This window comes from Colossoma macropomum, unplaced genomic scaffold (assembly GCF_904425465.1).
Source record: "Colossoma macropomum unplaced genomic scaffold, Colossoma_macropomum, whole genome shotgun sequence".
In the NCBI taxonomy this organism is placed as follows: Eukaryota; Metazoa; Chordata; class Actinopteri; order Characiformes; family Serrasalmidae; genus Colossoma; species Colossoma macropomum.
Window position 1 is genome coordinate 35,314,304 of NW_023494784.1, and position 13,976 is coordinate 35,328,279.

The 13,976-nt window shown below is 38.7% G+C and overlaps 1 protein-coding gene across 1 annotated transcript; it reads right to left on the reverse strand.

Annotated features, from left to right (window-relative positions):
• Nucleotides 1-1,108: 1,108 nt before the first annotated feature.
• On the reverse strand, nt 1,109-8,616 carry LOC118807894 (cytohesin 1 interacting protein). The gene is made up of 8 exons (XM_036570077.1): nt 8,396-8,616; nt 7,480-7,529; nt 7,274-7,328; nt 6,922-7,024; nt 5,788-5,881; nt 5,475-5,541; nt 4,322-4,388; nt 1,109-3,013 (listed from the first exon to the last, which is right to left on the reverse strand). The coding sequence occupies exons 1-8, from the start codon at nt 8,570-8,572 to the stop codon at nt 2,580-2,582; spliced, it is 1,047 nt and encodes a 348-aa protein (XP_036425970.1). The 5' UTR covers nt 8,573-8,616; the 3' UTR covers nt 1,109-2,579.
• Between the last annotated feature and the right edge of the window lie 5,360 nt (nt 8,617-13,976).

The window sequence follows — 13,976 nt, forward strand, 5'->3', positions numbered from 1 at the left end:
TCACACAGTGAGAAAATAGAAATGCTGTATAGAAAAAAAAAAGATGCCTCGAGATGCATCGATAATCGTTTTATAATTGCATCACAGCCCTCTGAATCGTAATCTAATCGAATCGTGAGGTGCCTAGAGATTCCCACCCCTAATATAATATATAATTCAGTGCACATTTTCTATTGATTTCTTGTGTTTAAGATATTCAGAAAAAATAAAAACATAACATTTAAATGTAACTTTTGCACAGGCCACATCTTATTGCCCCCCACAATAAGTGTGCATAAAAATGTGCAGAAGTGTGTTCTCTGTAGAGGTTGTGTTATTAACTTATTTTAACTTAGAAAATCAGCAAAATGTAATTTGACCAGGGGTGCTGCATATGACTACCATTTTGTTTGAGGCATTAACCTGATGCATTTTGTTGCAAAATACATGAGCTTAGTTCATTATAATGTGATTCCACTACAACAGTACAAGCTGGGTGTGTAAAAAGGTGCCTGTTGTATAGCACCTGCAAAGTGAAACTGTTATCTGGTAAAGCTGTGTGGTGAGGTGAGGTGCACGCTCAGTCCTTTCACTTCACTGCTTCATTTCCAAAACTATCTCTTCAAAAATTCTACTACAACTACAGACTAAGATTTGTTATATATTCACCCAGGGCAACTCCTGGAATCCCTGTGCGATGCACATTGTTGTATTTGCTAGGCTAACAGACCTAATTGAAGTCATTAGGCAAATATGAGGTTAAAGTGAAGAAACCACAAAAACGTGCACCTGGTGCTTAGCAACAGGTGAGCGAAATGTAACTGCAAGTGAGTTCATGGTTACCGATGCACAGGTTACAGCCTTTGTGGCTTGTGATATGTGATCTGAAGATGGCTAGACATTGTCTGCAGTACAGCTTTTTCTCCAAAACTCTTCGCTCTTTTATGCTTTTTCTCATTTTACTGTGGTTACTCAGACAGAAGCAGCAGGCTTCATCGAAGAAAGCCACAACAATCGTGCTATTGATGCAAATGAGCGAGTGGGGACTGTGAACTTTGCTAAGTGTGATGATGGGTCCAGCCCCTTTACTGTGTGAAGAGGAGTTAGATCTACAAACTGCTGGTTTTGCATTGATTGCATGTGCTGAGTGACTTGAAATCAGTGCAGTTAGGTAAAAACAGTGTTGCACAACTGGAAAAAACAGTATGTGCAAGAAGTGAAAAAATATGTGGTTTCTAATGGATGCTTTGCTGCAAAACTACTTCATTGTTTAGAATAAAAACCCTCAGCCAAGATCATGAACATTTAATAAACCTCAAATATGGTTTTCCTTTCAATGAGTACCAACACACTGATGATCAGATCATCATTAAACTGCTGTGTTGTGCTTACAAACAGAGTATGATATTGCCCTCTGGTGTCCACTGTGGTGACTAAAACAATTTTTTTAATTAGCATCTCTTAATACAAGCAGGATATCTTAAACTATGTGAAAAAAGGTTTTCAGAGGTCAATAAGGATGATTTTGCATGTATCTTATTTATTTACATGCTCATCTGGGTGCAGGTAACTTCCTTATGTAAGGCAGAAGCAGCAAAAAAAATCACTGTAGACATATTTGAATAAACCACTTTTCCATTACACTCTTATAAAAGCGTGCGTCAGAGTTCTTTTAATGTATCTTGTGCTCATTGTTTTTGTGCATATCATACATCAATAGCAAACGAGACACTATGTCAGTCTGTTAAAAGACGTTACCTACAGCAAAAATAGTCAGTAGGGTAGCACCTTCATCAAGACCGCATCCTGTTTTGAACACTTCTCAGATATATCTGTGGTTTGGGGCTGTGGTACTTGTTAACTCATGTAGCCCAGCACGGTTCCACCTTACAGGAGCACTTTGAGAAAACTGGCCTTATTTCCAGAATAGTCTCCTTAAAAATGACCTTTATTCACACCATCTCTCAATATTACTAGTTAACCCAAAATACTCCAGTGCTGCAAAAGCACAGCTGAAGAGTGATTCCTCATATTTTACCAAACCTTGCTTTATTTGCTGCTACATGTAATGACATGCACATCTAGGTCACCTGGAGAACTGCACCCTCATCTCATTCTCACGCAATCTCTTTTATGAGTAGCAGATCACATACCAAGATCCTATAGAAACTGGCCATTTGCACTGGGATTTTAATGCAGTTTTCTGGTAGAGCTACCAAATCAGTGAAAATCAGGGTAGGATAATGCTACTTGCACTTCAGAAATATACAAATGACACATTCACTCATATACATTGTTCTGCACCCTGTGCTCCCTGCTTATGTACATGTCCATTGACAGTTCTTTGAGTGTATCTGCATGAAGAAGTTCATAATGCTCTTGTGTGGCTTGTGTCCATCAAACTCAAGCCTCAGAGGGGTCACTTCTAGAGCTCCATGAGTTTCAAAATGCTGAACGTACTTTGAAACATCAAATGTCCACTTTACAAAATGTTGAAAGAACACATGTCACATTTATCCTCTGCTCCTCACACGCCTAAAAAGTTTTTCATTTATTTCAAAGGATTTCACATTTTTACAGTCTGTGGGCCCAGTGATGACTCAAGTGGTCTCCTCCTCCTCTACTGAGTGGTTCAGTCCAGGTATAAACTTCAGAATGTGTTTGCGCATGCTTGCCCTCCTCCCTCTGCGGGGCAAGGTGGCAAACACAGAGTTGGGGACGGAGAGGGGCCGGTTGTTGTCATACGTAGGGGATTGGCAGCTGCTGCCACTGCTGATGCTGTGGGTTCGGGTCAGAGCCGACCGGGACGGCGCTACGTCTGGCTGTAATTCCCTGAAGAAGCCGTAGCTTGGCTCAGTGGGGCTGAATGGGCTGAGGTCGTCAAACACAGGGGACAGGCAATCCTCACTGTCATCCGTCAGAGCACTCAGGCAGCTGCTGTCGCTGGAAAAACGCAGGCCGCGCCGGCTCATAGGGGACGAGAGAGACATGAGCGACTCCACCGAAGGGTGCTGAGAGCTGACAGTCAGGTTACCTACACAGAAAAGATCCATTGTTAAATACATTTTATATAAAATCCAAGCAAGAATGAATGTCGGAGATAATACGTCTTCTTTATATAATTATGATACTACTACAACATATTTTTTGTATTACTTGTTAAGTCCACTTCTAACATTTGTGTGCTTTAATGCACCAAAAACACCATGATTCATCTTTTCCAGCCTCTCTTTAGCTCTTAGAATTAAACAGGCTGTTTTTTGTTAATGCACATTTAAGACTGATACATGTAAATAACCTCTGCCTCCCCCCCGGGCTGAAACCGACTTGTAAGTAAAAAGACTGTTACCTTCGGACTAAAACTCTTAGGGACATGAGGAAAAATAAATAAAATGACCTCACAACTATGAAGAACTCAAAACAGGCTTTTTTGTAGCTTATTGTAGAGAATAAGCTTGAGTCTCAAACTCACTGCATTTTTGAAGAGGGGGGCGGGGGGTCTGAAAGTAATCTCAGTTCCAGGCATGGACATGTGGCAAAATCAGTAATAAAGGAAGCCGTGCTGTGTTGTTGAAGAAGTGAACACTGGAAGGCCAAGAGTACCAGCAGATTTACCTTCCTGTTTGTTTATTTGTTATCTCTAAAATTAGTTCTGAGAAACAGCAGAACTGAAAGACACAAATCAATCAATCTGCAACCAGGTTGAGCTCTTGGTTGGTGCCACTCCCAGCCACAGATTACCGCAGCACCGCAGACATGTCAGTTTCCCAAAAACATATTATTAACTATTACAGGGAGTGTTAATAAAGTGGTACTTACTTTGCCTAAGTTTTTTTTTTTTGCCTAAGCCTGTTTTATTGATTGCTTTATTTTAACAGGCTTGAATAAGTTTACTAGCTAATTATCAAGCCATTCATGCACTGACTCAGGTGGGACAGAGTAGCAGAGAAGAGTTTAGTGGTAAACTCTGCAGCTTGTGGTGCTCTAGATTTGGCTGATTGAAGATGCCAGTTGGTTTTGTGCCATTCACTGAAAGCTTTCAGTCATTACTGAGAACTGATGTGAGAGATAGAAGCAGCAGATACTGATACTGTTGAATCTACATTACTGTATCCTCTGTAAAACTCAGTTCTTCAACAGGAAGTCAACATTGTGCCCAAGCCCGGTCTGACGATCAGCATTTAAGTATGAGGTCTAAGGTTGGAACTCCCCCAGAGAGATTTATGATTTCTCTCATTTCACACACTACCCTCATCAGCCCGTTTCATTAGGTGAATGGCAGCTGTTTGGTGGAGTGAGAGGATGTGCGTGTGGTTTTTCAGCTGTCTGTTTTTTTTCTCACCTCGAATAAGACGTTTTTCCTGCAGAGTGAGGGCCTTCAGCTCCACCCATTTCTCATGCAGTGTTTGCTGTGTTGAGAAAAAGCACACATGCACACACATGAGGACACGCATCAGTAGTCATTCTAGGAGATCTTGTAAGGCCTGAATCAGCGGGAATTTAGAGCACTGGAGTGCAATATCGAGATTTGCGGAAAGAGATTCAACTGATTTCTCATATTCGCTCTAAACATGATTTCACTGTTGCACATGAGTCCTTTCTACTATACAAGCCCATTCCCACCATATAGAGGAGAAAAAATCCCTGTTTTTCTTTTCTCCTCTGTTTCAGTATGTCAAAATATTGGTGTATTATCATGAAACAATGACTTATTGTTAAATATTAATGTACTTTTGTGAGTGATGACATATTTTCTCGAAATATTGATAGTTTCATGAATAATGACAATTTCTTTAAATATTGATTTAGCAATGTGACATAATTACTTGTTTTTTGATTTAGTATTATGAATAATATATATATATATATATATATATATATATATATATATATATATATATATATATAATAATGACTTATTAGTCTGAAATAATCACTTAGTTTCTTGAAACTTCATAACTCATTTTGACATCAGATTTATCAGATATATACAGATAGATATATATCAGATATATATATATATAAAAATCTGATGTCAAAATAATGAGTTATGAAGTTTCAAGAAACTAAGTGATTATTTCAGACTAATAAGTCATTATTATGAGATACTACATCATTTTTTGACATTTTTTGGTAAGTCATGGCAAGAATGGGCAAGAAAATGTTTTAAAGGCTACATATTTAGTAGTTAACCTCTTGAATCCTTCGCTTATTATTGAGTCTCTAGAAATATAGGGTAAAATACTACTAAAGATATAATACTAAAGATATTTGTGATGATTCCTTGTAGATATTAAGCAGGTAATTGTGAAGCCTACTTTGTACATGCATATAGTTCAACATGAACCTAATTTAAAAAGCCCTCACAGATTTCTCTGGGGCCTTCACGCTAGGAGTAACTACTGTAGAACTAAACTACCGAGCTAACAGGTCTACCATACATAAGAGTGTGACAGGCCACTGTTGATCTTTCTCAAACACTAACATGTACACACCTTGAGCAAGCGCATCTTCTTCTCCAGTTCAATTCTCTTAACCACGCTTCCACTGACTGTCTCCAACCTAGACACACACACAAACACACCACAGCACCATGGGTCAGAGTCCATCCTTCAGGTCAGTAGGCCATCTTGCAGAGAGCTTTTTAATGCCTCTCAAGCAAACATTTTATGCACAAATGTGTTTGCTCATTTCGCAGCTGCCTTAAGTCCAGTAATTTACAAGTCAAGGTCGCAACACTGGATTTTTCTGACTCACTTTAAATTCCCATTTATTTTGCCGTTAGTGGTTTCTTTGAATTTTACTCACTTTAACAAGTTGATGGACTCTCGGATCAGTTCGATAATGCGCTGATGGCTGAATCCTTTAATGCTGACACCATTTACCGTCAATATGATGTCACCTTAGAGAGAGAGAGAGAGAGGGGGAAATGGTGAGAGAGATGCATCTCTGACCTAATTCACATTTATGACTGTAAAGTGTGTGAACGACAGAAATGGATGGGAAAAAAAAGATAAAGAGAAAAAAGATATAGAGAAAGAGGGGCTGCTAACATCCATGCAAGATCTAGTAGACCACCAAAACTGTCCCCATCAGATAAACAGTATTTGAAGCTTTCAACATTCAACAAGAGAGAAGAGAAAATCAAGCTTCACTCTTGATTCAGATCTGAAAAAAACTCACTGGGAAAAGGAAATTTGCAGGTCAAACAAAGAAGCCGCTTGTGTTTTCAGAACAATGGACTGACTACCCCAGAGTCCAGACCTCAACATCACTGAATGTGTTTGGGATCACTGGGATTGTGCAGCAAATAAGTAGCAGAAAATGCCAAACCAACTTCTAAGACTGAACTTTGGAGGGTGGACACACTTCAGTACTGAAAGTAAAATGCTAAAAAATACTTTAATGTTTGATTTAGTTATAGTTTTCCTGATCTGACAAATTAAGAACTTGTACTTAATGGCTGTTCTGACTAGAAATTAAGTAAATTAAAAGGTGTCTTACTTTTGCACAGTGCTGTCAATTATTAATTAAGTGAGCTTAAAGTAAGTAAGGTTAAAGATTAAATTGTGTTCATATATTATTCACGCACACTTTCATAAAATTATTCACACTTTTGAGTGCAAATTCAGCACATCACTTTTCTCAGCACTGTTCTCACCCTTCACAAAAAAAGGTTAGAATGAAAGACTTGCATGGACGAGAATGAGGGGAGTGGTGAGTGTTGAACGCTGACCGTGTTTACAGTGGAAATGTCAGGCATCGGAAAAAGACAGCGAGCCAGTGGTGAGTGCAGAGGCGTTAAAATTAGCGGCAGTGGTAGCACTAGATACGGTGGTTGTGTAGGCAAGAGCATCACTGAAGGGGTCAGAACACATAGGTGTGGCCATGTAGAGCAAAGAAAGCGGCATCAGTGCTCTCTTTTTTAGCTCTGGTTCTCACCAGCGGTTAGACCTGCTATCTCTGCTGCACTGCCCTCCTGCACACTGCACACAAACGTACACATCTCCACCTCGCCACTGTTCTTCAGCTGGAGGCCATATGTCTATGGGTTGTAGAGAAAGTGGACAGAAAGTATTAAATATTAAAATTAGTAGTGATATAAAAAATATAACATTCTAACAGGCGATGTATGGCTGTTTATAGGCTGAAAAGAAGGGTTGAAAAACTGAACTGAAACTATAACCCCCCACCACACACACACACACACACACACACACACACACACCTATACACACACACACACACACACCAAGAATGCTTGGCTGAAACTGAAATGAAGAAGCTAATATACCTGAACTTCAAATCCAAATGCTTCATTGTCTTGCTTTTCTAGCTCCACTGTTGTCCTGAGGATAGAAAAGAAGCTCATTCATTAGCCTTTCTACCTTTAGAAAAGATGGTCTGCATATATTTCACAAATATGTGCTGAATTATTGGAAAAATCTTTTTTTCAGACAGTTCATTATGAGATATAAGAATGATATGCCCTGCATTTACCTCTGAGGATCCGTGTAGTCCACCAGGGAGTTTGAGAACATTCGGTTCAGCTGCAAAAAAAGACTGCATTTAGCACCATAGTGATCTAGTCAGGTATGCAATTCAGTATATAACACACAGTCTTATGCAAAAGTTTGAACATCCCTTTCCAATGACATATTTTATGATTTTCTAAGTGAAAATAAGTTACCATTTCCTCTTCAGGGAACAAACAGGGAGCAAATATGGCATTTTTCTACAACTTTTAGTGCACTGTTTATATTTATTTGCTGAGTTAAACATATTGGGGGGAAATTCAGCAAATAAACAGTAATTGTGCATTAAAATGTGCAGAAGTATGTCCTCTGTAGAGGATGTGGAAATTTATTTTCACTTAGAAAAACAACAAAACGTAAGTAGACCAGGGGTTCTCAAACTTTTGCATATGACTATATATAGAATTTAGTGTACCATCAGCTCCAAGGCAGTGGTCTTTAGCATATTAACAGCATCAACTCAATTCACAATTGTGCCAGAAATGCCCAGAAAAAGTATATATTAATGTATTAAACTTAAAATATAAAACATTAAAAATCAAAAATTGTTTGAACACATTATATATTCATGTATTCATTAACTGAACATAAATGCATATTGTGAAACCTTTAAGAGGTGATTTAGAACCTCATTACATAACCTATGGATTATCTTCTTTGTGTATGTTTACAGATTCTTTGAGTAAATTGCAGATTAAACTCATAACTCCAGCTTTAAACAGTGGCTCTTTGTGCGCTGATGCAAGAGAACTGCAAATACATTCAACACAAAACATGCAATCCAATAACAAAACTACATCACTAATGTAAAAACACATCACTGATGTAATATCACTGATGATCAGCCTGCAAGACAGCCAGGCTTAACCTCTACAACTCACTTGATTGCGTCCCCGTGGCAGCGTCCTGCCGGTGTTCTGTCCGTTCTTGGACTGTTTTCCATTGTTTAAGGACCGCCGTCTCCAGGGTAGACCCTTCCTGGGGGAGTTTTCCAGGATGTAGGTGTCCAGGCTCTTCTGCTGCTGCAGAGCCGCTTTACGGTTCATGTTGAAGCTCATGGTCGGAACAGTCAGTCAGCACTCACACCGCCACCGCTCACAGCAGCCTGCCAAATCCAACCTGCAAGCCTGCGGTCGGCAGAGTAAAATGTGTCAAAGCGGATATACAGGTCATGTGACCACCAGGGACGCGTGTGCACGCATTTCTCTCACACTTTTGCAGTTCCTCCTTTCTTCCTGTAAACTCCTTTTCTCATCTGCTGTGGTGAACTGTGTGCATGTGTTCCTCTCTCTTTTATTGCCTAGTTTCTCTCTTTGAAGGACCTCAGCTCAGCCAGCACTCCGACACAAACATGATGTTGTGGTGGTCTCCTCTCCACTCTCACCTGTTTCCTCTGGTCTCCACTTCTTTCACTTCTGCTACAATCTTAAAGACCACTTCTGCTCTGTAGGCCGGGGGCACGCAGGCTTTCAGAGTTTCAGCAGTAGGAGTATGAAAGTGAAAAGGGTGTTTCTCAGCCCCGGCTCTGGAGGACATTCATACATTTTAGTGTCTCCCTGCTGTAACACATCCTTCACCTTAAAAACAGCCTCTTAAACAGCAGATTAGGTGGATCAAGGTGAAAGAGAAAGCATCAAAATGTGCAGGAGAAGAGTAGAGGAGACAGGGGTTGGTTGACAGCTTTTATCCTCTGTCATAGAGCGCATCCCCCGTTTAAAGTAACTCAATGTCAGTGCTGTGAAAAAGTATACGCCCCCATGCATATCCATCACAGTGAATGCTTTTAGATCTTCAAACAAAATGTAATGTTAGAGAAAAAAAAGATCCTAATCAAACACAAAACACATTTTTTAAATGATTATTTCAATTATTAGCTATCCATTGCACCTGTGTGAAAAAGTAATTGCCCCCTTGAGTTAGTCAAGCAACTAACTGACCAAATGTGATTGATAATGAGATTTGGCTGATTGAACCCAGTCAGGCTTGAATGCAGCCAGCCCTATTGAAAGAAAACCTCACTCATATTCAAGTTTACAGTTGTAGATGCTGTACTCACCGCAAAGTTTTTTCAAGCACATTAGGCTATGACTGATATGAAACAAAATCCAAAAAATAAGCTGTTGAAATATATCAGTCTGGAAAGGGTTACAAAACATTTTTAGGACAACAACCACAGTGACAGACATTATCTACATCTAAATAAGAACCCTAGCTATCATCTAAATGAGAACCCTGGGAACATTGGTAAATGTGCTGGCCTGCAAAGAGCACAGATGCAAATCATCCAGGAAGTCATCAGAGAGAAAATATGCAAGGAACTGCAGGCCTCTTTAGCCTCAGCTAACGTCAGTGTTCATGACTCCACGGTAAGAAAGGGACTGGGCAAACTTGGCTTTTATGGAAGAGCAGCAAGGCAGAAAATGCTGCTAACCAAAAGTAACATCAGTGCTCGTCTCACATTTGCAAAGAAAGCACCTGGACAGTTCTTAAGCTTTCTGGGATAATGATCTATGGACAGACCAGTCTGAAGTGTAACTTTGCTGGCAACACAGTTCCCTTTGTGTAGATCACAATAGGTACATTATACCAACATTGAAACATAGTGGTGATGGTGGGAAGGTGTGGGATGTTTTGCAGCCTCTGAACATGGAAAACTTGCTCTTATTGAAGAAACCATGAATTCAGAGATTTCTTCATAAGCAGAGTGTCTGTTCTCTCTCCTTGAGCTGAAGCTGAAAAGGAACAAATCAAATGTTTTGGAATGGCCTTGTCAAAGTCCTCACTCGCACTTGTCGCAATTGAAAAACTAACAAGATGACTGAATTAAAATAGCTCTGCAAAGGAGAGTGGGTTCAAATTGACTGATTTCAAATTATAGCAGTTACTGCTGCTAAAGGTGATACAGGCAGTTTCTTTTTTCACATGGGTGATTCACATGCTGAATATTTTTGCTCCATTTGATGAGATTCTCTTTGTCTAATGTTACAGTTTGTTTAAAGGTTTAAAGCATTCACTTTGACAAACATGCAGTAAAAGGGAAAATTAAGACGCAAACAAACAGATCCATTAAACGGCATAAAGTATTTGCTGAACATAGTTACTTTTTCATTAATATTATGTTGTGTACTTGTGCCAACCTGCTCCAACACGGTTGGCACACATTATCAGGGTTGTTATTTAGCATGCCAGTCTACTTGTTATCCAGCTTGCACTGCTTAGCAGAGGCTTCACAGATATTAATATCAATAGATATTAAAATGATATAATTAGTAATTACTAGAGAGGGGAATCAGTAATATTTTGATGTAACTCATTCACCTTTCTAGATACTAATATATACTAATTATATCTTTTTAATATCCATAAAACGTTTCTATAGTGTGTTTTTTTTCTTTTGTTTTGCTTTGTTCTTTTGGTTTTCACACAGAAAAATTGAAAAGTTGTCCACACCTTAACCTCTTAAAAGGCCAAGGGCTGCTGGCAGGCCCAAAGTTTTATTACACACTTCTATAACATAAGAATAGCTCAGCCAGTTCGCAATAAAGTCCCTGTAGTTACTTTGTCATTTAAATATCTTGATAAGTCAGATATAAATATGTGATAATATTTAAAAATCAACCAACCACTGGTGACAACCGACACTGCTCTCCCACACACCACAACCTGGTTATGGAACCACTGCTGCATAAAAAAGAAACAGGATATGTAACTGGGTAAAAAGCACTTTGATACTTAGTAACTTAAAAGAAAAGTGTTGTATAAATAATGATAATTACAGTGATTTATTGTGCCTATTAGCCATGTCAAAGTTCAGACATTATCTTCACATTGCTGTTTTAATGCACAGACTAAAAATCAGGAGCGCAGCTAGAACGGGGTGTCCAGGTAAGACCAAAAGATTTCACTGGGGTGATGTGTTGTTTTCCCTTCTTATATAACTAATTCATTTCCTCATGAACAGAATATTACATCAATACAGCGTATTTTAGTTGTTCATGAGAAAATGATGTATTTGAATCAAGTAAATTAAATATATCTTATTTTCAGTACACAACATTACCTTTGAGAAAGACAGGCCATATACGTTATTCATTTCGGCTGCCCTCACGACAGGTTATATCACTGAGTCAGGAGTGATTAGAAAGCTAGAGACCCAGCGCATATTCACCCACCTGTTTGGTCAGCAAATTAGCCTATCACTGCTAATTATGCTAATTGCTAAATGCAGTGTTGTCATACTCTTATAACTGATTGGTAACCCGTAGCAGATTTGCACCATAAAGCGTAATTGATGCTTTATAGATGATGGCTGACTGATGACGGTTGACTGCCTCACTTTTCATAATTGGGGTGGCCAGAAGGGTGGCCATGCTTAATGCTAGGGCGTTAGCATTAATGCTACGCCATTAATGCTACGGCCCCCTACTCCTACAAATGTGCACTGAAAAAGGAGAGTTAGTCTTTGAAAAGAAAAGTGATTTATTTCCTAATGGAACTCCTTTTTAAATACTTCTGACAGCTTCCTCCTGAACACAGCTACTTTATTTTTCATTTTTGAGAAAATGTACTGGAGCTAAATGTACAGAAAAAAAAATCTAATTCCACTTATTATTATTATCAGATGAATAAAGAAAGGAAGGATGTTAAAACTGCACAAAAAGGTGAAAAACAAAAGTGAGTCACTCAGCAGTTTGGAGGAGGCTGCAAGCCCCTGCTTTGGAGCCAGGGGGCAGCCATGTTTGTTGCCCCACTCCCATGTCCACTCTGCTCCAGTGATCTGGACAGCACACACACACACACACACATACACACACACACACACACACACACACATACACACACACGCAGCCCAGCTCATAACTGTCTGGGCTACAGTTTTAAGCCTGAGAGCTTGTGGACTAAAGGGGAGCTGGCTAACGTCCCAGTGCATTTCTCAACATATTTATAAGGATTGAGGATTTTGTAATCACCGTTCCAAACACAGTGCCAAGCGTTAATTGCTGTGCTATAAAGACAAACAAGGACAGGACTGTTATTTTGGTGCCATGGTGACGGGCTTTGCATCATAACTAACACTTGATTGAACAACTTTACACCATGGACAGTCTCTCATACGCTGGCCTTGGATGGATCAAGTAGAAATACTTTAACTAAGAAGACACTGAGATGGCCAATAATAATTGACAATAATTGATAGTAAGTACTTAGTGTTAAATAAAGAGCTATTAAAATTTAGTTATCACAGTGGTTCAAAATTAGATACTAATTACTCTTTAATCAATACAGTAGCTTGCAGTGAGCAGTACGGAATACAACTTAAGATCTTAACATTTTTTTTTTGTTGAATGATATTAAAATATTTAAGCAAGATCAATAATATTTTTATATAGGGAGGCTACACCTTTGCTACAAATAAAACCATCACATTAGCTTCCAGCACATACCTGTCTGTGAACAATTCAGCCAAAAGTGGCATGACGTTACAACTCACCCCACAGGTGAGGGTAATCATAATAGAGACGCTAGTTGTTGGCAGAAAGTTGGTAGAAGTCTAATAAATACAGTATATTTATATTCTATTTAAAGCAAATAAGTTTAAAGCTTTTTGTATACAAATACATACATTAATATAATCGCCAGGCTGTGACAAACACTGGTTCATATAGTGTTGACGACAAAATAGGACAGCAAATTTCAGAATGATATTTAAATGGCATCTATAGTCATTTAATAGTGAATAAATTAGATATTAGATATTAGATATCACATTAGATACATGATTTAAAATTTTTGTTTTGATTTTATATGGGGGGGATTTTCATATGCCACAGTGTACTTTGGGAGGCTTAAATGTAAAACTAACCTTGTCATGTGGAGGCTGTACTTTAGCCTGGCTAAGTCTGAATGTGAGCTGTTTACATTACCACAGACAGAATTATATACACCGGTCAGTGATTAACAACACTTATGATGAAAAAAATGCAGATCATATTGGTTTGGGAATATGTGAAGGAGACCAAAAGAATGTTTTACTTGAATCTGTTTAACTAGATAAAAAAGCCAGCAATGGGCTGATTAGGCTGTGCCCTGCTCTTCGCTAATGAATGAAGAACTACTGTAGATAGGCCTGTCACGATCATGAGATTTTAGCTGACAAATTAATTGGCATATAAATTATTGCAATTAAGAATTTCTTTTTTATTAATTGTATGCAACTACTTAAGTGCAATCCCAAAGTGGTCAAATCTTGTTTAATAGCTGCTAATACTTAGTAGCTCCAACTGACTACAGGAACAGCGTGAACTCAAATAAACAAACATTACTCACCACTGCCCTCCAAAGGTGCTATTAAAAAACATCAAATAAACAAACATCACTCACAGCTGCCCTCTAAAGGTGTTTTAGGACCAGTTAGAAGTTAAAACTTTTGTTGTTTTTCATAAGATTCATGACGTGACTCAA